Raw genomic sequence first — 25,673 nt, 5'->3', positions numbered from 1 at the left:
GATAGTAAGCTTTTCAAAAATTTCTTTATCTTGGTAACACTTTGGTTTCATTTACTTCTTTACCCTTTTTAAAATATACACATATATTCATACATATATATATATATGTTTATGTATTCTAATAGTTAAAACTAACAAAAGTTTTCTTGCGGGAAGCAGTGTTGGTTGCAGATTTGTGCAAAAAAAAAAAAAAAAAAAAAAAAAAAAGAAAACAAAAAAAAGATAAAAATTTATTTAAAACACACATCTATAAAATGATTCTCTCCAGTATCAAATTTAGTCACAATAGCATAGTTCACCTGCAAAACTAGTAACCAGATCTTTACTTTTACTCCTCCTTTCCAGCATACGCCACTTACTATTTCTTCCCTTTATATGACGCAAATTACACCGGAGATACAATCGCTATTGGATCCTGTTGTAGCAAAGCTCAAACGACATCAAATAAATGATGATGACGACAAGGAATTGGCCTTGATCATTGCCCATCTCTTGATGAAGGTCATCTCCGCAGCAAGGTGGTCCAGCACGTACGAGCTCATCAATTTAATCCGAGAGGTTGGCCAAACAATCCATAAGGCCTACCCTAGAAGAATCATTCCAGGTAACATAGTACGAAGAGTGTTGGCCATCATCCGCGATGAACTCGAAACCGATAATAATGCTACTGGAAGTGGTGGTACTGCGAATGAGAATAATGTACCTATGATGAGTTCCATGTTTAGCTTACTCTCAACTACAAACAAGCAAGAAAATGTTAATGCTCAAGATAAAACACCACAGACAAAGAAACAGAATAGTGACATGAGAAGTATAATTATTCAAGGGATTCGAGATCTTATTGACGAAATCACCAACATGAATGAAAATTTGGAGTCCATGTCTGTGGACTTGATCCACGATAACGAGATTTTGCTCACACCAACTCCTGCTTCAGACACCGTTTTGCATTTTCTTTTAAAAGCAAGATCAAAGAGAAAGTTTACGGTGTTGGTGACAGAGAATTTCCCTAATGATTTGCAAAAGGCACAAAAATTTGCCAAAAAATTGGCACAACATGACATCGAAACTATCCTTATTCCAGACTCAACAACTTATGCAGTGATGTCGAGGGTTGGTAAAGTAATTGTAGGCACAAATGCCGTATTTGCCAATGGAGGGTGTCTTTCCCAAAGTGGCGTTGCCAATGTTGTCGAGTGCGCAAAAGAACACAAGACACCTGTGTTTGCTGTGGCCGGCTTGTATAAATTATCACCATTATACCCATTTACGAGAAACGAGTTAATCGAAGTGGGCAATTCAGGTAAAGTGTTGAGTCATGACGATTTTGAACTTGTCAATAATGTTGAAGTTGTAACTAACCCATTGGAGGATTATATCCCGCCTCAACATATCGATATCTTTATTACCAATGTTGGTGGGTTTGCACCAAGCTTTATTTATAGAATTGTGTTGGATAACTACAAGACTGAGGACAATAAGTTGGATTGAAAGAATAATAAAAAAAGAAAATTCAGATTTTACAATAGCATTTTATCATAGATTTAAATGATATATTAATTCTATTTTTCTTGAATTTGCCTCCCGCCCCTCCTTTTACTTTTTTTTTTGTATTTTATCTTCTTACAATGATTGTAGATCTAGTAATTCACTTTTCATTCTCTAGATTCAAGAGTTGACACTATTCTATTTGTTGTAAGGTGAAATTGGTCTATGTTGTTGTAGATGGTCTTTAATTTATTGTATCTGTATTTTCTTTTGAAGCATGTTTACCCTATATATATATTCCAAAAATGTGATTCACTTTGATCTTTATGATATATCATTAGCTGAACTTACAAGCAAACAAATAAGGAATTATATAATGCATCTAGTTCAAATCAGTCATAATCTTCTTTTTTTTGTCTGTTCCTTCGTAGTATTTTTCTTCTTCTTCTTCTTCTTCTTTACCTTCGTAACACGTTTATGAAGTTGGGTGTTGCTCTTTTGGAATTTTAGTAGGATCAATACTATCATACTCTTTCCATTGAATATCAGTTATATACAGATTGACACGATAAAGAGGCTTCCAGCCATTTTTGGATACTTCATTCTGGAAATCACTGATGGGCATATACTTTACTGAGATTGATCGCATATCCTGGGGAAGAGTGGTTATTGTTGCTGCAGTTAAGATCGCTATTGGTGTTTCTGCATAACCATCTTCTCTTTCACCATTAGCCCAACCACAATCACAATCACAATCAAAATTGCGACTACAATTACAACCACCATCAACAATTTCAACATTTCCATCTTCGACAACGTTAAGACTATAATGCGCATATCGAATTTTTTCAATCTCTTTATTTACGATTGAACAAAAATCTTTGTAAGAATACTGCGGAGACTTATCGCATACTATATTTGGATAGTTTCCAATAGCACCAACAGGCGAATTTGCGTATATAGTACCAACAGTATCAGTACTTCCTCTTGCGCCGTTTGAATGATTATTTTCACATTCCTTTGGGGTTACAAAGAACAGTCTATGTTCTGGTGACGTATGAAAATCACAATATCTTTCAACTACTTGAAATGGCGATAAGCCTTTATGACTATGTCTTGAGCCAAATTCAGAGCTTGCAAAGGACTTTTTACCAACTCTTTTTCCTTTGAAAAGTTTATTAACTGTATTCCAACCACCTGATGTAAACTGGGATGGAGAAGGTGAAGGTGAAGTAGAGTAAGATGAGGATAAAGATGATGATGATGATGATGATGATGATGACGGAAATGAAGATGAAAACATTCCATAAGAAAATGATTTGAATTTTATTTCATGAAATTTTCGTGAATCGTATTTATGCCTAAATTTATAAACTTTTGTTTTCCACTTTTGCATTTGTTCGCCAAGAATCATTTCGTGAGTATAAGAATATTGCTTCTAGGTTTTTTTAGTTGATTTTGATAGATAAACTTGATGATGATTATGATTATTTTTTTTTGGCTTTTCGTTTTTTGTTTTGAATGTTCAATTTGTAATGTCATTTTACAATACATTTTGCTTGTGTACCCAACTTTATTTTTTATTTTTTTGGCAACCAAAAAAAATCCCTTCCCCACTCCTGAATGGAGTATTTTGAGGTTGGCCTTATTTTTTTTTATGATATCCTACATTTTGCAACCAAAATTAAATCAACAAACAAATTTCAACAAAACCAAAAAATTGGAAAAAAAAAATCTTGTGACTTTGTTCATTCTCCCTTATACAGCTATTATTTCTTGCAAAGGGCCTTTAATAAATGTTCGTCTTTTATACGTTGCAATATAGTTGATGAAGGCCATCTACTAATGCACTTTATCTGTAAATTTAATATAGTTCCGATTGCAAAATAATAATGGTAAGAAAAAACAAAGAATACAAAATATGGTTATCTAATTTGCCATGAATTATTGTCATGGTTATGTTCTTTGCGTTTCCGTTATAACTAATTGTAGGATAATTATTTTTTTCCCCTTTTTTTGCATTGCACTTAAGTAATCTCTTTAAAACCTTGTCAAGAAGTAAGAAAAAAAATGAAAGATACGAGGAAAAAAGGTTGCAAAAAGATCAGAAACAACAACAATAACATCAAAAGATGCATTTTAGCTTCAGCAAATGGCGGCGTATAATGTGATTTGAAGCAACTGGAAGATTCCTTTTCAATAATGATGTAATGATATATTTACAGTTCGAGTCTTTAAAATGTGCATTTTCCATTTTCCATTTCCCATTTCCCATTTTCCATTCTCAATTCTTAACTCGTAAGTGCAGTTTCATCACTACGAACGGATGTATGTTGCGTCAATCTTGTTCAACGATGGGCCTAAAATCAACTTCAATTTCCTTCTATATGCTGTTGGATTTTCTGTTTGGAGTGGGTTTCCTTCAAAATAGACACATTCCAACTCTGGTAATTTTCCCAATTGCTCTTCAACATTCTTGAAGCTCAGAACTTTATTGTAGGAGCACCAAAAATCAGTTAATTTAGTCAAATGCTTGAGCCCACTCAAATCTGTCAACTTGTTAGACGTCACGTCCAACACTTGCAAGTTTACATTGTTTTCCAAACCTTCAATTTTTTCAATACCATTGTGTGATAAGTACAATTCTTCTAAATTTTTTAAATTGTCCAACCCTTGTATCTTGCTTATTCGATTTGATTGTATAGACAAAACGCGAAGGTTTACCAAGGGGTCCAAATTTTGCAATTTGTAAATCCGATTCTTTCCAAGCCACAATTGAGTAATGTTTATATTTTTATCAAGGTTTTCAATCACTTCAATTTTATTACCGCCAAGTTCCAAGTTGCGAAGCTTTGTGAGCGTGTCTAAATTCTTAATTTCTCTGATCTTGTTGGCAACAAAATATAGATTCTCCAATTCAACTAATGATTCCAAGTTTTTAATATTTTTGATCAAGTTGAATGAGAGATCAAGATTTTGAAGTTTTGTTAAATGTTTGATGGAACTAGAAATGTGGTTGATTCTATTATCGTAAAGATCCAATTCTTCTAACGATGAAGCAATGTTTTTAACACCAACAATTGAAGTTATCAAATTCTGTCTAAGGCATAGTGACTCCAATTTAGTAAAACGCGACAAGTCCAAATCATCCAATGATGCAATTTTTAAATGAACCAAATCGATAAACTCGGTATTGGGATCTAAACCCTCTGTTAAGTTCTGGTCAGCATCAATTTCCTGACGGTTGTTATCAGGGAGAACAGAACCAGGAAGAATAGTACCTGGGTATTGCACTGCTCCATTATCCTGCTCGCCCTGTTTGTTGCTGTTATTTATTTCATTATCACTGTCATCGCCATCATTATCGTTTTCAGTATCTTCGTGCAAATCGTCTTCATCTGTATTCGAAGCATCAGGGTCCTGAATCGATAAATCTTTCATTTTTGGTTCTCTCGCCACTGGCAATTCCTCATTGTTTTGTGTGGATTGGGATGACATGTCAATAGCTCTATGTTAAAGTATTTGGGTATTTGATGCAATACTTTGTTCTTGGTCAACACTTGGTTCAGCACTTTATTCAATCTTATTAAGTGAGAATAATGGTGTATACCAATTGATAAATATTAGCTAGTCAAGTTGTGGAAAAAGGTGAGGTCATGCATTTGCTGTTTAGAAAATCAAGATGCTGACTCAAATCTTCGTCAATTTTTGCGCGGAGAAGAAGTAGGAAAGAATGTGAAAGAGGACGAAACTGCAATTTTGTTTAATCGAATACCAGAAGGGAAGAAGAACAAAAAAGGTAACATTCTCTTGCGTAGAACAAGCTTACAAGTTCTTCAACCAATAAATAAAGCCACCAATTCCATATCTTCCTCTTTTTTTTTTTCTAATTTTATTATTGTTATTTTCCTTTTTATTTTATTTGTTCAGAAAATTGCTTGACCAATAAATTAGAGTAGCTCTGTAATAAGATAAGAGAAACGAAATTGAAAACGAAGATGAAAACGAAGTTGAAAACGAAAATGAAAATAAAAATGAAACGTAGACGAAAAAGAAAAAGGAAAAAGCTTTAAAAAAAACTTGAGTATTAATCAACTTATTCATTGTAGTTATTTACATCAATCTGAACTAACGAGTATGGTCGGTATTATATCGCCAATGATCAGGTAATAGCATCTAGAATTCATCTGACTACTGCAACAATGGTAATAGTGTAAACTAAATAAAAGCAGCTCCGGTAATACCTTTAGTTGATCAACATTTATTCCTTGGTTTCCTCTTTGTAGATGTAGTCCACAGCTTCACCAACAGTCTTGATATCGTCGGCAATCTTGTCTGGAATCTCCAAATCAAACTCTTCTTCTAAAGCAACCAAAGCTTCAACTGTATCTAATGAATCCAATCCCAAATCTTTTTGGAAAGAGCTTTCCAATGAAAGTTTCGATTCCTGCAAGGTAGCAACAGTTTTTAAAGCTTCAAATGCACGACTAACGACTTCGTCCTTGGTAATTGGAGTACCAGCATAGAAACGCATAGCATTGTTGACCAATGGCAATCTTTGCACTGGCAAACTAACGGCACGGGCTGATGATCTAGCTGCAATTCTAAACATTGTATGACAGGGTTTTTGTTCTTAATTTTTTGTTTTTTTGTTTTTTTATTTCTGTTTGTTGGAAGTGAATTCTAGTAGAAAGTAATTATAAAGTTGCCTCTCGCGGTATATCGACCAGGGTTTTGATGATGAAGCCTAACGTTTTCCCACAAAACTGAGAGATTCGATTTGCAAGAGAGGAAAGGAAAAAAAAGAAGAAAAGAAAAAAAAAAGAAAGAGAGAGTGTGTGTGTGTATGTATGAGAGAGAAGGAAAAATAATAATAATTCCAAAAAAAACAAAAGGATAATAATTTTGGTAGCACTTTTATTGTATACACTGATTTAAATACCACAAATTAAAATTATCCACAACTAATGCTTACCTCACCAATTACCATTGATTGCAGTTTTCTTTTGAATGGCACTCTTGGCCTTCTTTAAAGCCAGACTACCTGGTCTAATAGATGATAGTCCATTGGTTGCAGTGCTTCTGCTTGCCAAACCAGAGAACTGCGAATACGAAGCTGAGTTACTTGCATTATCGGTAGAGTTAGAGTCGTGGCTCAGTCCGTAGTTTTGGTGACTGCCACCAAAACCGCCAGAGCCGCCTCCACCGATCCCCCCAGCACTGGATCCCAATCTACTGTCCTGACTCGAACGCATTGAAGAATTGGTATTGGTTCTATTCAATTGGCTGCTGGTAGCATAGGATGACCCTTTAGTAGAATTGGCGTAATTGGAAGGGTTATAGTTTGATGTCGAACCCCTCTCGTTGAAAGCCGAAGCTGAGGGCGTGAGCGACCTTTTTTCTTGAAACAAGGAAACTCTCGAAGTTGATGTCGCTTCCATTTTCTGTGTCAACTTAAACATCTCAATCTCGTCCTTGAAATTCTTCTCAAATAAGTCTACCAACACATCGTGGGCTCCTTTCATTGAAGGTGCAACCAATTTTCCATGAAGCGCAAGGCAACGACTCAAGATTATGGCCAACTCGTTGAATGCCTTATTTAACAATTCTGCTTTTCTTGCATCTTCTTCATTCTCCAGATATTTTGGATCAGTAAAGAACAATCTGTATTGTCCAACACCACCATTAACTGGCGAATCAACGGTACCGGTGAGTTGTCTTGACAAATCGTTGAAATGCTCCGAATAATCTGCTTTTTCTTCAAGACATGCATTGATCAAACTTTCCAAAAGTACAAGATCCTCATTTTTACGGCCAATTGTTCTTATAGCATTATCAAGTGGCGATAATTTAACAGTTTTTGCATCTTTAATGAAACTTCGATTAAATAAAGTAGGAAACGAAAGCCAAGCCTCGTACACCGTTTGTTCTGTCCACAAGTCAAATACAGATGTAGAACCGGGAATCTTTTTCAAACTGGAGAAATATCTCAAATCCTTATTTCTTGCATATTGACGTACTCCCAAAGAAGTATTAACCAATTTGTCTGAAAACTCCCATACTGGTTCGACTGCCTTAAAGTACAAGTATCTTCCAGTTGGAGGATCCTCTTTCAATCGTTTTGCCTCATTGTCATCGTTAATAATAATGGCCCCGGGGAATAGCTTCATTAATCTCTCGTGCATGGATGTAATGTGCTCGTATGGCATTCCTTGATAAATTTGAGAAATGATTCGCATATAGTACGGGAACCCTTTACCAATAGCCTCAACTCTAAAATAGGATGGCTCTAATTTATCCGAAGACTCGAGGTCTAAATAAAGTTGCGCCAACTTACTATGCACATGTGCAAAACTCTTTAAATCATAAGTGTGCTCATTATACGCATCCAATAACTCATTTAATGTATCTGCAGCCTTTTCGAGACTCTTTCCCTTAACGAAATTGGCAGCAATCATTTTATAAAGCATCTCTTTTCTCTCAAATGATGTCTGTTGAGGAAATTTGGGACGGAAACTCATCGGCACAATTTCATGGTGGTCCCACGAGTAAGTAGACGCCAATAATTCCAAGGTCAAAGCAGCTTGTGCAAAGTCATTCTTCCTTACATTATCCTCGTACATGGAACTAACAAAAGTATTAAAGTATTCTGGCTTTCCAGCTGCCTTAATCTGCGCTTTAAGCTTGATTTGATGGAACATCCTGTCCTCATCAAATTCAGGACCAACGGGAACACTAGCATAGTAGTTCAAGGTAGAACAAAACTCGGCCATGCCTTGGACAAATCCATTGAATGCACCAAATGCAATATCCTCTCTATCTATTCTAATGGTGGACTTTAGTCTGTCAATAAAGCCATCCTGGTCTTGCTTTGTTGGTTTATACGAAGGTTTTTGATAAATCTCTGAAAGGCCAATTAAACATTCCCGCTCAACTTCTCGTAAGTTATCGCTAACAATATACTCAGAGACCAAAATAGACCAGAGTATTTTAACTGCAACATTGTGACAACTCAGGTTCCTCTGCAAAGCAAATAACATCAATTCCTGCAAGATGCTAAATTCATCATTGATGAACTCAACTTGGAAGCCACCAAACTTGTGAAGGTTGAATCTCACCAAATCTTCTTCGGTAGCCTCCCATGCTAAAGAATCCCACGCTTGTTCCAAAAGACTAGCTGCTCTGTCGCGAATATCGTGTGTAATTTCTCCACATGCTCTCTTGGGGATATCGGATAAGTATTCCACCGCCACAGGAGGCAACACCGCAAGTCTAAGTAAAGCTTTCATGTAGTTACCCCATAATGCTCTGTCAAAGTGCTCGGAATCATCAATTCCTGGTAATTGATACGAAATAATTAATGGACGAATCAACTCCAATGCACACATACAACCTTCAATAATTACAGCATAAAAAGATAGCCATTTGTCCTCAGGGAAATACCTACCCAACCTAAGATACCTAATACCTGCGATAACCGTTAGCAAATCCTCGTTTGCAAAATTTGCTGCCAAGTACTTGCTTGGGTCAAAAAAATCGTGCTTGAGCTCCGTGTTCAATACTGTAACCAAACCTCCCTCGCCAGCTGTAGCTTTTCCTATTCTTGCAACAAAGCAAAAACACGATGCCAACTCTACCAAGACTTCCACCATGACTTCATCATTCGCCAATTGATCAATGGAGAATGTAGGGATTGGGTAATCCGTAGGAAATAGTTGAGTGAATGTCCTTTTCGACTTGAAATAGCCATTGCCTCGGGTATGTTTGTTGTATTTGATAAATGTTCTTGCTAATGCTGGAATAAATTTGACCAACGAGAAGCATAGTTCGAGGTCTGTGGTATCATTAGCAATAACTACCTTGTCCCACAAAATTGTACAGATAACATTAAGTATACTGCACCCCAATCTAGTTGCTTCGACATCAGTGGGTCCTAAAAATATTTCCATAACCCAGTTAACCGATTTTGCAATCAAAGTATGCCTTGTCTCTCTCTCATCAACCATCGTTGTTCCCAAGAGTCTCAATATCAACAACAACTTTGCAACTACAACTTTATGTTCTTTGTTTGCCCTCTTTACAGTAGCATCATGAGTCAACTCGTCTGCTCCGGCTCCACGTATTCCAGCGGAATCAATGAATAAAATCATCAATTTGAGCAACTCATTGTTGTCCATATTTTTACTGAATGAGATGATATAATCAACGAGACCCAAAATTAAAACTTGGTCATCAATCAACTGCGGAGAGTCTATAGCAAGAAATTTGGCAACAGCTCTAAAAAGACTTCCCAATGCCTGTTGATAGCGGTCCTTGTGTGGTGAGTCATCTAAAGAGCCAATAGCAAACCTCATCAAAATATATGAAACACGGCAAACCGACCTAGAAGTGGCATTCCATGTGACTTGAGATCTGCTAAAGATTTCCTCCAATTTTTGCAAAAGAAAAATACCCACCTGATCCAAGCGTTTATATTTAGAAGCAAAATCATCAATAAGATAGAAATACTGGTCTTGTCTTCCAAAAATTGTGTCAAGCAAATGAACAATTGCTTTAAAAGTGCTATCACCCAATATCTCTACACTTGGCCCAGACAGATGACACACAGCATCAACGATACCGTACAAGGAAGTGAGAAGTTCGGGGAAATACTTGACAAGATGACCAATATCCAAACGACAAAATGAAACCAAAGAGTTTGAAAGCTCATCAAGGCCCTTTGAGCCTTGTTTGAGGAAATTTTCAAACAGAAAAATGTTATCAATTGATAAATCCGAGTTGTAAATCTTACCCACGTATTCAGTACTAAGTTCAACATGAGCAATAGGCACGTTGTGAACGGTAGACAAGATTTCAATAGCATGTGTTTTCTTTTTGTTGAATTCGACTAATCTGTTTCCAGCCTTGTACAAAAGTTTACCCTCTCCCGTTAAAACACCATTTACATAAAAAGACAACACTATGTGATCATCTTTTGGCAACTTTTGGGTGGTAGATTTCAATGCAACCCCGTTAACTTTCACAATTTCTCCAATTGCCTCACCCGGAAAGATTGAAATAAATTGCCAGAATCTTTCCTCCTGCTGATTCGAAGCTTTTGCAAAGGAAATGAGATCGTTGTTTGGAGTGCTTACCTCAATAGTAATTAAATCATCTTTTGAAGAATTGTTCACCATGGTAACCTTGCCCATTCTCAAATAAATTCTCTCATAATTTTCTGCCAATGGATCAAAAAAAATTGGCTTGATTCTGGAGATGGGAGCAGTAGCTGATATGTCTTGCAACGTTGTGCCAGTAAATTGGTGTTTAAACTCCTTTACTGTAACCACCAACCTCTCGGCTCTAGGGTTAACTGCTATACCGTGTCCAGAACCAGCAATTATTCTGTCAACGAGCTCTCCCCAACCATTGTTTTCATTCGCACCATCACCCAGTTTCGACGACAAAGTACCTTTTCTATTAACATAAGAGCCAAACAACTTAATAGAGAAACGATGTGGCTCTCCAGACACCAAAGAGCCTTCGTTGTGAGAAAAAATTCTGGTGATATCGGCTATTCCAGCAGCAACACCCTTTTTCACTCTTTTGACCACAGGAACTTGATTGCTAGTTCTTACATTCAAATCGACTTCCTCGGTAAGCACAGCAACTAAGAAAACTCTATTGTTGATGATTTCACTCGAAGGAAGGTTTTTGAAAAGCGCTGCACTAATCTTTTCGACATTCACCAAGTCATCCACGGAATCGGTGTGAACCGCAAACGCTTCAGTCAATCTCTTGTCGCTGTTACGAAGGTACATGTAAGCTGTTGTGCCTGCAAACCCAGGAGGCTGGTAAGCAGAAGACCCAGACACAGATTTGAAGTCTACCAAAATATGCGAAGGTGGGTCAGGTTTAAACTTTTTATTTGGTGGTGCTCGCAATGAATACTCCAGTGCATGGTTGTGGGCATTTATCGGAAAGTTGGTCACAAGCGCACCCAATTCACTGTTTAATGCAATCCTTGCTGGGATCGAATTCTTCAAGTTGAGGACCTCAGCAGTTGCAATATCACGAGCCAAAATAGATTTGAACCCAGAAATGTCTGTGCGATCATTGTCCAAGTCATAAGCGCTTGCATTCAACCTAGAAATTCTTGAAGTCAATTTCTTGGAAACATCATTGAGCAAGAAAATAGCAGTTTCTTTTGCAATCTGTGTTTCATCCTCGGTCAATAAGTTATGGGTCAATTTAATTCTAGTTTCAAGCAATGAACGGTATATAGTGCTCAACTTCTCGTAAAGTCTAAACTCACCCATCGAGTACAAAGCAAAAACTTGAGCAGTAAGAAGCTCCAATGCATATTTGATTTCATCACAGATGTCTTCATTCAAATGTGCACTTGCAGCAGGATAAGGAGGAATTTCGGGCTTATTTTGGGTGTTGTGTGTTTGGATATTGTCGCCACCATCAGCAACTAACCCAGACCCATTCACGGCGTCTCTGTGGTCTGCTTCAGATTCATGCAATGTTGGAACAACATTAGGCACGTCAGCATTTTCAGCCACTTTTTTTGCTCTAAAATCCGGTAATGGAATTTTGCCTTGGATCTTGACATATGGCAAAGGAAACACAACCACTTCAGATTTTTGCACTTGTAAATCATCAAGATTACATGAAGTGGAAACAAAATCCTCCGGCATAAGCATTTTCACTACATAACCACGGCCCCACTTTTTATCCTTTGTTTCAAACACAAGAACTTGGTCTCCTGGATACAAGTTTTTCAAATTGGGGTTTCTTAATTTTGAATGCTTATCATTGGGTAAGAAAGGCTTGATTATTGTTCCTTTAAGGAACGACTCAGTTGGATGCCAAGTCATGATTGTCAGTTACAGTGTAAGTAATAGTCAAAGACAGAGAGTTGAGGGGTTTAGAAAATGTGGGAAATAAAAAAAGAGTAAAACAGGGGAAGTTTTCTTTATCAAATTTCAATTGAAAACGTTGGCCAGTTTTTTTTTTTTTATTATTATGATTATTATTTTATTTTATTCTACTTATGATGAAATCAATTAGATCAAATTATTTTTCGTCGTCTAAATATTAACCAAAAAAGTAATTAGCCGCCAAACGCATAAGGCTACATATTTCTAGTGCGGCATTAGTTGGCCAAACAATTATTAGGGGTCCAGTCCAATGAATTGACATTGTAATGAAATGGCCAAAATTGTTTTATGAATGTCATAGTCCTTGAATATGCAAATTTGTAGGAACAAAATAAACGAATTGAAAATCTATTAAAATTAGGAAAGAGAGTTTTCCCTCTCTCTCTGTCTATCTGTCTGTCTGTCTATATATATATATATATATGTGCTTTACTTGAATCCCATTTCTTTCATCTTCCGTCCCTCTACAGGATCAAGCAAGAAAAGACATCCATTTGTAAAAAACTTCCTTCATACTTCTTCTATTATACTCTGTTCCACCATCCCAAATATATCGATCCATTTCGGTCCTGCCCGAATCAAAGTCGAGTCTATCCAAACTTGGGATGGAAGTGCCCTTAATTATTCTATAACCAGCATAGAGTGCGAGGAAAACCATTAATGGACCATAGCTTGAAAAGAAAAACATTGTGTCCCAGTCCCTACTGAGGAACACAACAAACCCCATTGCAAGTAAAATAATGGCAGTACACACTAAACCAATGATCGCACTGAAAGGCTGGAACGGCGATTTGTATGGATATGACTTATCGTCTCTACCAATAATGTCTGGGCGTCGCTTTAAGCCATAGTAGAATCTGATGTATGTCAAGCACATGGCAAACCAGACAAATATACCTGAAGACGCAATCACACTGTTCAAATTTTGAAACACAACAGTAGCTGATTGCGATACACATGTATAAGATAAAAGACCAAATGAGGCGGCAAAGATTACTGCATTGTATGGGATTCCGTTTCGGTTGCAGTGTGCTAAAAACCTGGGTGCTTTGCCTTGTAATGCTAGTGAGTACATTGTTCTTGAACTAACATACAATTGTGCATTGCCACAACTAACTGCAAAAAAAACCAAAAAAATGTTGGCGGCAGTACTAAAATTGCAGAGGCCAGCACTCTGAAGAGCAACAACCCAGGGACTTTGAGCACCACTGCCATATCCTGCAACAACTGTTGAGTCGACGCGGCAATGCATACCTCCTACTGCCTGAATTGCTATATTTGTTTCAAACTCCTCCTGCAGAATCCCTGTCGAACCCAGGTAATATCTAAGCAAGCGAGGATCTCCAGCATAAATGTTCAATGTCACTAAAAAAGCAGATAAACAATAGAAAATAACAATTCTCCAAAAGACCCTTTTTGTGGCAGAAGGCAAAGCTTTTCTTGGGTTTTTGGCTTCGCATGCAGCAATACACACAATCTCTGTTCCGCTATATGCATAACAAACCACTAGTATAGCTGTCAACAATGATAGAAATCTTCCCAAGTTCCCACCTATACCCTCCGACGGTGGACTCGTGCCAGTATCATACAAATTGTAGGATGGTCTAAATACACCAAAAATGATGTTGTTATCGAAATCTGACTTCAGATGGTCCCAGTATTTGAATCCCAACACCGGTCCACCAAATCCGCCTCTATTCAAGATTATCATAACAATCATCATCACCAATGCCCACAATAACTTGATGAAACTGGACACGTATTCGATTTCACCGTATACTCTAACATCAATCAAGTTGCTCGTGACTATAGACGCCAAGAACAATGTAACAAACCCTGTTGTAGAGCCTTTATTGGTAGCAGTCTTTAAATACGGAAAATAAGAGAGCATAATCACACCGGCAACAACTTCACCAGCAACCCCAAAAGCAAAACTGAAAAAATATAGCCAACCAGTGGCAAACCCAAATGCATCATCAACAAATCTAGAACTCAAGCCAGAAACTCCATCAATCACTGAAATAAAAGTAACCATTTCACAAAACGAGACCATGGTGCACATCACCACAACTCCAATTAACATAAACGCCAAGAGCGCACCAAGTCCTCCGGCTATATTGACTGCTTTGCCCGAGTTCAAAAACAATCCGACTCCAATAGTGCCACCCAAGGAAATCATTTGCAAATGTCGCACGCTAAGCTTCCGTTGTAAGTAGTTCAAGCCTTTCCCATCGACATTTTTCTGCCCTCGCTGTTCGTTTGTGGAGTTTGACACTGACATGTATAAATCTAGTGCATCACTATCTGTAGCATGTTCAACTTTACTGTTTGATTTCTTTTTACTCCTACTATGTTTGCTGATGCTGAAAAACGACCGTCCTTTTGTCTTGCTTGTGGTTTCATGACCAGCATAAAATTTATCTGCAAGATCTTTGTCTCCGATTATGGACAACGTCTCTTGATCTAGTTTTTCTTTCGGAACTCTTTTGGCTACTTTGGCTTGTATTCTCTCGTTCAAATGTGTTTCCTTGACAAATCTATCGTAATCGGCCAACTTTGATAATTCAAAAACTGATGAGTTTCTTGAATTTCTTGAGTCCATTACTTGTAGTGGGATAGCTCCGTCTAGTTGCAATTTCTCAAGTACCGGGTTGTTAGGGTTTGTGGGTTTCTTTTGTTTGGTCAAAGTTTCGTACATCCTAACAAATCCAAATTTATCACCTGTGATAATCTCATTACTCGGTGCAACCATTTGTTCAATTACTTTGGAGTCTAGAGATGTGGATTCATCATCTTCAAAAGGGTTTAGCATTTCGCTTGAAGTCGTCTTCAGTTCGCTAATTTGATTGACAGGTACCTCACTAGGACCCATGCTAATGTTTTTCATCTGTCCGATGCGAAAAACTTCTCTCAATGCTATCCCTGACTCATCGTCATCGCCGTCACCATCACCATCACCATCACCATCACCATCGTCATCATCATTATGGTCTTTGTCATATATAAAATTGTTTCCGAATGCGTTTTTGCTAGTAATTGTTGGTTGGTCAATTTGCGAATCGGAAGAGTACTCTCGATCACTATCTCCCTGAGCCGCAAAGACATTTCCACCCAAGCTGGGAAATATAGGGTTCTCTTCGATGCATACACTCGAATTATTATCGTCATCATCGGTATCGGAGCTGGATTGGTCCGTCATAGCAAATAATTCTGATTGCGATCTTATATGTTTCCGTGTCTACTCATACAATAAATATCTTTAATGGAGGGTCTTGGGCATATCTAGAATAATAAATAACGCAGTCACAATTTGAGCTTATCAAAGAGCGAAAAAAGAGCGAGAAGGAGTATATAGAGGATCAAAGGACCGCAAAACCCGTGACTCGCCCCCTTTTTATTTTTAAGAAAGGGAAACAAAAGAGAATGGGAAACAAGGTTCAAGGTTCAACGTTCAACGTTCAAAATTCAAAAATTCAGAAAGGACAGACAGAAAGGGATAAATGGATAAAGGGATCAAGATGCAGACACACAGGGACAGAAAAAAAAACATAAACACCAACTTTGTTTAATTTTAAATAAGGTATATGATTCAATCTTTATGAATATTGAATCACATACACTCTCATGATAAAGAAAATTCTTATTTTTTAAAAACCAAAAATCCTTCATCATGACCCTTACTTAAAAATGGGGTGTATATGTTTTTTTTTGTATAAAACTAATTCGCGTCAGGAGCCTCGATGAACGTGTAATGGCAACGACACTGTGTGGGAATGATTATGAGCAAGCCCATTTGAAACCAATCCCACCATTTGTTCCAAAAATAAATGTAAAAAATTATATTTGTATTTGCCATCAATGATGACATTTCAGCTATTACACTGAAAAGAACAGATACTACACTGGATCTAAGCCAAATGGCAAAGAGATTTGGTTTTCAGAATAAGGGAGACCAGGGGAAGGGCTAGTATTTATACTAAATCTGGAGTCGTGCGCAACGGATCAAGAAGAGGAAAAATAAGAATAAAAAAAAAAAAAAAAATTTTTTAGGAAAATTTGAAATTGGTAGCGATGAGTAGCGTGCAGCATGTAAAAGTTTGATATATAGAGAAATTTTTGTTTCCTGTTTCCTGTTTCTATTTTTTTACGTTTTTGCACAATGTTTCTCAATTTATTCAGTTAATTTTTTTCACAGATAGAAATTTCAATATACACAGAGAACGAAAAACAAAACCAAAACCAGACTATACAATCAGAAGAAGAAGAAGAAGGAGGAGAAGCAGAGGAAAAATAAAAAAAATAGACTCAAAAAAAAAAATTTCCCTGCTCCTGTTTTTACTTACTTCTCCTTCTTATCCCTTCATCTTATATTTACTCATATTGTTTATATAAACACATATTCACATTTATTAAGTTTTAATAATGGTATGTTTAGCCAAAGAAGGCTAGTAATGCTGGAACAACATCCTCCTTTAATGACATAGATTAATCTACTTTATCTTCAAATTTTCTTTTTTCTTTTTTGGCACTCTATCATTTGTTTGTTGGAAAAAAGAAATTGATGATGAACGGTTTTCTGTGCATCAAGGAGTGGTGATATTTGTTCATAACAACGAGAAGGGGAGTTTTCATTTTATTTCTTGCTACATGTTTGACTTTATATTCCTTTACTGGTTGCAAACAAGCATGTTTTGAAACCCTTGAGTTGTTGCACCTTGTGTCATCGCTTCTATGATGCACTGGCTGAGTATCTTATTGATACTGTAGAGTATTATTCAATGTTAAATGAAAGGGATTGTTTGTTGAGATTAAGTTTGAGAACACCTTTTATTAACAATACTCAATGACACAGCCATCTTCTAAGAAAGTTGCTCCAGCACCATTTTCTACAAAATCAAAAGGCTCAACCGCGCCAAAGAATCCTTTGATTGAATCTACACCAAGAAACTTTGGTATTGGTCAAAGTATCCAACCAAAGAGAAACCTTTCCAGATTTGTAAAATGGCCAGAATACGTTAGATTGCAAAGACAAAAGAAGATTTTGTCTTTGAGATTGAAGGTCCCACCATCTATTGCTCAATTTAGTCAAACCTTGGACAAGAACACTGCTGCCCAAACTTTTAAGCTTTTCAACAAGTATAGACCAGAAACTGCTGCTGAAAAGAAGGAGCGTTTGACTAAAGAGGCTGCTGCTGTTGCTGAAGGTAAATCCGCTAAGGATGCTTCACCAAAGCCAGTTGTTGTCAAGTACGGTTTGAACCACGTTGTTTCCTTGATTGAAAACAAGAAGGCTAAGTTGGTTTTGATTGCCAACGATGTTGACCCAATCGAATTGGTTGTCTTTTTGCCAGCTTTGTGTAAGAAGATGGGTGTCCCATACGCCATTGTGAAAGGTAAGGCTAGATTGGGAACCTTGGTTCACAAGAAGACCTCATCAGTTGCTGCTTTGACCGAAGTCAACTCTGCTGATGAAGCTGAATTGTCCAAGTTGATCTCAACCATTGATGCTAACTACTTGCAGAAATACGAAGAGAACAAGAAGCACTGGGGTGGTGGTATTATGGGCTCAAAGGCTAATGACAAGATTGCCAAGAGAGAAAAGCTCGCCGCTCAAGCTGCTGCTGGTCACTAAGCTTGTGTCTTTTTTTTACATTTTGTATAGTATATGGAATTTTTTTTTTTGATACTCGTTAATAACTGGCAATAATTGCATTCTCTATTCTAATCATTGCAACCATCATCGTTATTATTATCAATATGATTACCATGATCATTGACTTCATCCATTAATTTCAACATTTTATCCTCTTGTTTTATAAAGTCATGTATTGATGGGTGGTGCTGGTACTGGTATCGGTACTATTGCTCTAAAAGTCAGTATTGGCGCTGCATGTGAAACTTAGGGCTTTAAACCTAATTTGTCTTTTTACTTTTTGTACGTCTAGTAATTTTTGGTCTCTTTTTGTGGTACTTCCGGTTGTATTAGTGTTAGTGTCAATGTTAGTAGTAGTAGTAGTAGTAGTAATAGTGGTTGTCATGGTAGTTGCTGCGGCGTGGATGTACTCTGTAACCCTCATTCGCACAGAACAAGGAAACCCAGTAAATGGAAAATTATCAACGATAGAGAAGAGAGTATACTATCGAACCTCTTTCCTTGCTTATTCAATAGTAAACATCAACAAAAGTATGTCGTGATACACGGAATGGAAGCATGGAAATCAGAACGAGAAAGCAGATCAAGAGATCTCTAAGGCCACGAACGTTAAAGCTAAGGAAGACTTGTGAAAAGAAATAATTAAGAAGGTTTGAACGTTCGGTAAGCACTCAAAAAGTTTTTTGTTAAAAAAAAAAAATGTTCTTCAACAATTCGATAAAGGGGGGGCAAACGAATACAAGTTGAAAGGTATATTGATACATTTTTAGCTAAGAATATTGAAGTCAAAAATTGTTTGAAACACAAACCATTCAGGGTCATTAAAGGAATACGAGAAAATGACTCGAATCATTAGGGCAAGAGATAATACAAAACTATTTGATTTGAGAACTTGAAATATACCTAATTTTGAAACCAACGTTTGTCTAATGATACCTTTTGACTTTATCTGCTTCTCGTTTTGAATTCTTTTTGCAATTTGCTAATTGAAAGAATTTTTGAATACTAACAGACTATTTCTTTTCTTTTTTTTTCTAGATGGCTAAAAGTAAGAATCACACCGCCCACAACCAAACTAAGAAGGCTCACAAGAACGGTATCAAAAAGCCAAAGACCTACAAGTACCCATCATTGAAAGGTGTGGACTCAAAGTTCAGAAGAAACCACAGATATGCTTTGCACGGTACTGCTAAAGCTTTAGCTAAGGCAAGAGCTGAATCATCATAAGCAAATTGCAATTATTGTTTTGCTTGATGGAACTTGATGTTGAATAGTTTATTGTTGAGTTTAATTTTTTTTTTAATATACACTGTACGTTAACAAGATTATACATTTACTCGTAGAAGAGGGGCATATGTTTGTTCCATCATAATATTGGGTCAAAGTTGTTTCAGCATGGGCAAGAATTCCGTTTGTTTTTTTCGTCAACATAATTGTTTTTTATAGGAATTTCATCTATTGCAATAATGTTTTTTCATCACTAGCTCAATGCAAATTGGTTTTCTATAATTAAATCTATATCTTCAGGCGTTGGTGTGTTTTGATATTGAATTTCAACCTCTACTCCTATTTTTGTCATTTTTATTTTTTTTCTTTTTCATATCTTGATCTTGGTTGTATCGATGTATTTTTCTGGAGTTTGTTGCTAGCATTTGCGGGAAGCGTAGAAGGAGACAATTGAAGTCACATATCTTATTGTAGAATGATTTAACATTCAAAGTTGAAAGTTTTCAACAACACTTTACTATGTCGGTAGGATCTATATGCATATATATATATATATATATACGTATGTTTGTCATTACCGAAAAAAATACTAAAAAAGATGATGATGATGATGGAACTAATGACGATGTATACATTTTCATACATGTAGATAATTATTCTTGAATCACGTGTAGTACTTTATTTCGTGCTTTCTTTTAGATTCTTTTACTTTCTTTTTCTTTAACAGATGCATATAAAAACCATCTTTAGTTTCGCGCGTTTTTGACACCAAAATTTTGCAACACATTTGGTCGTGAAAACACCGAGTAACAGTATACTCAAAGTCTAGCAAGTTACAATTGTACAACACCATTTTTCAATTTCCAAGCAATGACGGAAATATCTTCAAAAGGGTTTCGAGTTTATATCAAGAATTTACACTACTCAACCACAGAAGAAGATTTGCTGCAATTACTATGCAAATACAATCTGTACGTCCAACTTCAACCTTCTTCCCTTATTCCTTTCTCTCTCTCTCTCTCTCTCTCTCTCTCTCTCTCTTTGTCTCTCATTTCTTCCCCCTTTTTTTGCAACCGACTTCTTGACTTCCATTTTTCTGATATTGTTCAACTAACATAATAACTATTTCAGTGTGAATGTACTAGTTCCAAGCTCTACAGTTAGGTTCAGTAGATCTGGGAGACGCAAATCTTTGGGGATTGCATATGCCGAATTTGCTACAGAAAAGCAGGCCGAACTTGCTGTTAAAGAACTAGACGGTGCGCTTCTTAATGGTAAAAAGATTTCCATGAAGAAATCAAACCCTTATACACCTTTGACTTCCAGCAACTTTGGCGCTAGGTATTTCCATTTAACATGGAAGTGGAATAAATTTTTAAAAAGTAATAATTTGCACGAAGAAGGAGAAGAAGAAGAAGAAGAAGCAGATGATGATGATGAGGTGGAGGTGGAGGAGGTACAAGAGAATCAAGAGGATCAAGAGGATCAAGAGGATCAAGAGGATCAAGAGGAAGCAAGAATAGGAGAGCCCGCACCATCATTTTTGTCACAACTTCAAGTTACTCAACAGACAGGGAGTGATTCAGTTGTAGAGCTCAATGAAAACGAGAATGAAGCAGTGGAAGCAATTGAATTAATTGATGGTTCGTCATCGACCCAAGAAAATGGCTTATTTATAGATAGGAACCTGTCAAATATTTTCAAGCGCTATACAATTTTGCTTTCAAAAATAACGGAAGGAATCAATATGCAAACTATACTAGATTATTTTAAAGATGTTTTACCGTTCAAGGTTACAATTTTGGAAGTCAAAAAGACAAAATTCAAACGGTTTGCTGGGGAATACAAAAATATTTTGGTGACATTTCATGCATCCCAGGGATACGGTGAGTTGGTTGTTGCAAAATTGAAAACCAAAGAATTCAACGGAAAACATGTAAAGCTTTTGTTAATTGACCAGAACAAAGAAGAGAGATTAATCAAGAATGCTCAGATGATCACCCGATTACCCTATGTATATACAGAAAACGTCAATGAACTGCAAACTGTTGCCTCTGTACAAGTTCCACCCAAATCTGAGCACAATGTTGCAATCAATCATTGCGACATTCGGTACTCAGAATATCCAAACATCACAAAGGAGAATGAGGCGGAGGCGGAGGAGGGACAGGAACAGGAACTGGAACTGGAGGAGGAAAAGGAGATGAATGAGGTGTCACCAAAACAAGAGGAACAATACCATGACGAAGAAGTGGTGCATGGCCCAAAATATTCAACAGCAAAAAGAAAAGAAGTTGTGGTTGAAGAACAAGAACAACAACAAGATGAAGAACAAGATGAAGAACAAGATGAAGAACGAAAAGCAAGTCATTGTAAATACAATGAGCTTGAAAAGGTCATCAACACCAGGATTAGTCCAAACCTGTCAGCTAGTTCCGATTTTGCTGAACCAATCGTTACCCCGCTTGCTCACTCTACAATAAGCTAACTCAAATTTAGCTCTTTTTATAATAAAATTTCCTCTTTATGTAATTTTTTAATTTAAAAAAAAACTTACCCACCAAAACTATTCAATTTACGTATTGTATACATTATATTTATGAAATTAAACAATTTGCTTAATCGGAAGTCTTTTGAGTACCACGCAACAAACCAGTTCTTCTGGCAGCAATCAAACCTGCCTTTTGACCGGAAACAGCACCTCTAGAAATAGTAGAAGCCTTACCAATGTGTTGATGGTTACCACCACCGTGAGGGTGATCAACTGGGTTCATAGCAACACCTCTGGTCTTTGGCCATGAGTTTCTCTTCACCTTGTATTTGTGGAAAGCTCTACCAGCCTTCAACAATGGTTTATCGATTCTACCACCACCGGCAACAACACCAATGACACCTCTGGCATCGGAAGAAATAATCTTCTTAGCACCAGATGGCAACTTAACTCTGGTCTTGTTTTCGTCTGGGTTGTGTCCGATAATGATAACGTAGTTACCTGAGGTTCTACCCAATGCACCTCTGTCTCCAACCTTCTCTTCAACGTTTGAAACAATGGTACCTTCTGGGCAAGCACCTAATGGCAAGATGTTACCGACATTCAATGAAGCCTTCTTACCGGCGTAGATAAATTGACCAGTGTAGACACCTTCATTAGCAATAAAGGTTTCTTCTCTCAACTTGTATCTGTATGGGTCTCTGAAAGCAACCTTGGCCAATGGGGCACCTCTACCTGGGTCGTGGATGATTTGCTTGACAACACCACGAATGTAACCGTGACGTTCAGCGTAATCCAAGGTTCTTAACTTGGCGGCACCTTTTCTCAATCTAGTGTGAGAGGTGAAAATGGAACCAGCACCTTTTCTTTGATTACGGATGACTCTACCTATAAAGAAAAAAAAATTGAAGTTAGTATTTCAGAAAAAGCAGAAAAAAATTTAAATTGTAAAAAAGACATCGGCATCTACCTGTTGGTAATCAATAAGAACAGCGAGTTGCAAAAAAAGAACACTGAAAGCTTATGAAACGTATCAAATCAGAACTCAAAATCAAAGTCAAAATCAATGACAATGACCAGGCAGATCTTCGTGCCAAATACTGCTTCCAAACTAATCGATATCAGTTCCTTATTGTCTGTTTCCCTCTGGTCAAGGCATTAAAGATATGATACAGCAGATAACTGTGACGATATAGAAGATAATTATGATGATGTTGCTGTTGCTGTTGTCGTTGTTTGTAATGTCTTTTTCCAATACCATGAAAAATGATGAGATATCACTGATTCCGCTTGTTGCTGTGTTTTCCCTTGCTCATCATCTTATGACTACCGATATATGCTCCATGTTATTGTTGATGTTGCTATCACATACCCATTGCTTAGTGTTTTGGTGTTTATCAGTTGTATCTGAGTTGGCTCACTATCGTTTTCAATTTTTTCAGTATATTTTGTCTGGTAAGTCCTTGCAAGCGTGAAATGGAGTCCAGGTGAGAATGCGAATGGGAATGCGAATGCGAACGAGACAAACACTAACAATTTTTTTCCCTCATCGATAAAGTAATCACGTGAGTGTGCTTTAGCAGGGTTTATACCCTATACAATACCCTTCTATATTTTGTATACAAAGCTACCAAATGCGCGTTTTATTAGTAGTATTTCACTATTTTTTTTTCTTTTTTTCCCTTTCCCTCACAAAGCCATTACACACTCACATCCTAATAGTATACCGCGCGACTTGGCGTAGACTCTGTTTCTCACACTCTGACTCTCTGATACTCTGGCTCTCACCACTCTGACTCTCACTCTCACTCTCACTCCAGTATTAGTGGAAAAAAATTTCAGAAGTTTCACGAGGTCAACTGTGATAAGCAACACCACCCAGTATCAATCAATATTCACAATGGCTTTACAAGACGTCGTCACCAGGGAGTACACCATTAACTTGCACAAAAGAGTATGTTCATCATTACAAGAATAATGCAATGCTTGTGCCGAATTTTTTAATAATTTTTTTTTTCGAGAGGGAATACAATCTTGCAAAATGATCAAAGTGGAGATTCCGAATCGTCCAAAACAATGGGATGAGGCGAGGGTAAGACTAGATGGACCGTTCTATTCATGGATGAACGAAGTATTGTAAATTGTTTTCATGAACAATGCCAACTTTTGATTCTATGTTATCTCCAGCACAGATTTTGGATTATTAGACTTGAGCAGCATTTTTCACTGAACACAAATCCTTGAAGATGGGAAAAATGCACCTTATACAGAACCTGGTAGTTTGAAACCTATGCATTTATAAGGTTATGTCTTTTTAAATGGTTTTAGGAAGAGATAAGGATGTACAGGCTCATTTATTAATATGGCGCTTTTTGCAAAAGGAAAATGTTCCCAACCTGAAAAAAAGAATATTAAAGCATTTGCATACCGATACAGTTGAATAATCATTACTAACATTTTACTTTTTTATTGTTTTAGTTGCACGGTGTTCACTTCAAAAAGAGAGCTCCAAAAGCTGTCAAGGAGATCAGAAAGTTTGCTACTTTGCACATGGGAACCACTGATGTCAGATTAGACCCAAAATTGAACGTTGCTTTGTGGAAGAGAGGTGTCCAAGGTGTTGAACACAGAGTAAGGTTGAGAATCTCAAGAAAGAGAAACGATGAAGAGAATGCTAAGGAAAAATTGTTTGCTTACGTCGAGCCAGTGATTGTACCAACCACCAAGGGTTTGCACACTGTTGTTGTTGAGGATGACGAATAGATGTTTTGGTCTGCTTTTCAATAATGAAATTTGGATCGACTGGGTTGATAGTTGTATAATAATTTTCTTAAAATAAAAACGGCATTAAAGAGCTATCCGCTATATGTAGAGGGCATTTTTGCCTTAGATTAGGGTAATTTTCTTTATTTCGATATAATACTGGTTAAAGTTTAAGTCCAGTATTACTCAGAGCTGTCTTCACCTGCTCAAGTAGTATTACATAATACGAATTGAATGTTTTCATTATGAATGACAACTTGCAAGATAAGCAATTTAGGGAAGAAGGGGGAAGGGGAGGGGGAAATGAAACAACATGAACCTAGAATAATTAGAGTAAATATACTAGCACAATTGTGTTCAGGTACTATGCATGATCGAGTCGACATTAAGACAAGGATCTAGATGTATCGTCAAACTGTCGAAGATCAGCAATGATGATCCAATAACGATTCGATTGCTGCTGAAGTAAAAAGGAAATAGAAAAGAAAGAAAAGCAAAAGGAAAAGGAAGCAATAACGACAACAATAATAACAACAATTAAATTTGATCTAAAATGTCACTCTAGTTAGTATTCTCCAAACCCTTTTTTCAAAAAAAAAAGAATATCAATGCAATAGTCTCAGTGTAACTATGACTATAAAATACCACATCATTGCCAAGTGGTCGAATCCATCAAGACGATAGAAACATATTGACCGGTAAATTGCAGCTCTAATTGGTATTAAAAAAAATAATAGATTATCATCATTTGAAAATTGCATATGATCAACAATTATAAGTAGACGTGTACATACAATTTATTCTGTACATAAGCCAATGGCTAATGGTTGATACTTGAATGTGTTTTGAAGGAAGGAAGGAAGGAAGAAAGAAAGAAAAAAAATTTAAACGGAAGAAATGAGTGATGACTTGGTGAGTAATTGTATTTATTTGAGATTTTTCTTTCCATGTCTGTAGTTTTTTTTTTCCCACTCTTCCCTTTCTCTCGACTCATCTTCTTTTGAGAATTTAGCAGGCGAAAAATAAATTCACCATGCTAAAGATTGAGTGAAAGTATTTGTGTATTTATGTATTTAGGTATTTGTTAGTGTGCGTGTTTGTATGTGCGCACGGTGTGGATGAACAA

At 36.8% G+C, this 25,673-nt stretch overlaps 11 protein-coding genes across 11 annotated transcripts; 5 read left to right on the top strand and 6 right to left on the bottom strand. All coding sequences in view use genetic code 12, as the record gives it.

Annotated features, from left to right (window-relative positions):
• Positions 1-105: 105 nt before the first annotated feature.
• Positions 106-1,491, top strand: GCD7 (GCD complex subunit gcd7; the record flags this gene model as incomplete). The annotated part of the gene is made up of 2 exons (XM_001528208.2): positions 106-113; positions 312-1,491. 2 exons carry the CDS (start codon positions 106-108, stop codon positions 1,489-1,491), a joined length of 1,188 nt encoding a protein of 395 aa, XP_001528258.2.
• Positions 1,492-1,963: 472 nt separating this feature from the next.
• On the bottom strand, positions 1,964-2,884 carry PVL30_000746 (uncharacterized protein; the record flags this gene model as incomplete). The annotated part of the gene is made up of 2 exons (XM_061119185.1): positions 1,964-2,645; positions 2,877-2,884. The coding sequence occupies 2 exons, from the start codon at positions 2,882-2,884 to the stop codon at positions 1,964-1,966; spliced, it is 690 nt and encodes a 229-aa protein (XP_060975168.1).
• Positions 2,885-3,804: 920 nt separating this feature from the next.
• On the bottom strand, positions 3,805-4,986 carry SDS22 (Protein phosphatase 1 regulatory subunit sds22; the record flags this gene model as incomplete). Its single annotated transcript, XM_001528206.2, has 1 exon — positions 3,805-4,986. One exon carries the CDS (start codon positions 4,984-4,986, stop codon positions 3,805-3,807), a length of 1,182 nt encoding a protein of 393 aa, XP_001528256.2.
• Positions 4,987-5,749: 763 nt separating this feature from the next.
• On the bottom strand, positions 5,750-6,100 carry ACP1 (acyl carrier protein; the record flags this gene model as incomplete). Its single annotated transcript, XM_001528205.2, has 1 exon — positions 5,750-6,100. One exon carries the CDS (start codon positions 6,098-6,100, stop codon positions 5,750-5,752), a length of 351 nt encoding a protein of 116 aa, XP_001528255.1.
• A 364-nt stretch (positions 6,101-6,464) lies between these two features.
• DCK1 (Deoxycytidine kinase 1) lies at positions 6,465-12,350 on the bottom strand (the record flags this gene model as incomplete). The annotated part of the gene is made up of 1 exon (XM_001528204.2): positions 6,465-12,350. The coding sequence occupies one exon, from the start codon at positions 12,348-12,350 to the stop codon at positions 6,465-6,467; it is 5,886 nt and encodes a 1,961-aa protein (XP_001528254.2).
• Positions 12,351-12,885: 535 nt separating this feature from the next.
• Positions 12,886-15,612, bottom strand: SSY1 (SPS-sensor component ssy1; the record flags this gene model as incomplete). Its single annotated transcript, XM_001528203.2, has 1 exon — positions 12,886-15,612. One exon carries the CDS (start codon positions 15,610-15,612, stop codon positions 12,886-12,888), a length of 2,727 nt encoding a protein of 908 aa, XP_001528253.2.
• Positions 15,613-17,256: 1,644 nt separating this feature from the next.
• RPL8B_1 (60S ribosomal protein L8B) lies at positions 17,257-18,045 on the top strand (the record flags this gene model as incomplete). The annotated part of the gene is made up of 1 exon (XM_001528202.2): positions 17,257-18,045. The coding sequence occupies one exon, from the start codon at positions 17,257-17,259 to the stop codon at positions 18,043-18,045; it is 789 nt and encodes a 262-aa protein (XP_001528252.2).
• Positions 18,046-18,410: 365 nt separating this feature from the next.
• RPL29 (60S ribosomal protein L29) lies at positions 18,411-19,293 on the top strand (the record flags this gene model as incomplete). Its single annotated transcript, XM_001528201.2, has 2 exons — positions 18,411-18,416; positions 19,105-19,293. 2 exons carry the CDS (start codon positions 18,411-18,413, stop codon positions 19,291-19,293), a joined length of 195 nt encoding a protein of 64 aa, XP_001528251.2.
• Positions 19,294-20,163: 870 nt separating this feature from the next.
• Positions 20,164-21,781, top strand: PVL30_000739 (uncharacterized protein; the record flags this gene model as incomplete). The annotated part of the gene is made up of 2 exons (XM_001528200.2): positions 20,164-20,264; positions 20,425-21,781. The coding sequence occupies 2 exons, from the start codon at positions 20,164-20,166 to the stop codon at positions 21,779-21,781; spliced, it is 1,458 nt and encodes a 485-aa protein (XP_001528250.2).
• Positions 21,782-21,911: 130 nt separating this feature from the next.
• On the bottom strand, positions 21,912-23,160 carry RPL2 (60S ribosomal protein L2; the record flags this gene model as incomplete). Its single annotated transcript, XM_001528199.2, has 2 exons — positions 21,912-22,672; positions 23,157-23,160. 2 exons carry the CDS (start codon positions 23,158-23,160, stop codon positions 21,912-21,914), a joined length of 765 nt encoding a protein of 254 aa, XP_001528249.2.
• Positions 23,161-23,684: 524 nt separating this feature from the next.
• RPL31 (60S ribosomal protein L31) lies at positions 23,685-24,547 on the top strand (the record flags this gene model as incomplete). Its single annotated transcript, XM_001528198.2, has 2 exons — positions 23,685-23,738; positions 24,263-24,547. 2 exons carry the CDS (start codon positions 23,685-23,687, stop codon positions 24,545-24,547), a joined length of 339 nt encoding a protein of 112 aa, XP_001528248.2.
• Between the last annotated feature and the right edge of the window lie 1,126 nt (positions 24,548-25,673).

Source organism: Lodderomyces elongisporus, chromosome 1 (assembly GCF_030384665.1).
Source record: "Lodderomyces elongisporus chromosome 1, complete sequence".
NCBI lineage: Eukaryota > Fungi > Ascomycota > Pichiomycetes > Serinales > Debaryomycetaceae > Lodderomyces > Lodderomyces elongisporus.
This window is presented reverse-complemented; position numbering and strand designations above follow the sequence as displayed.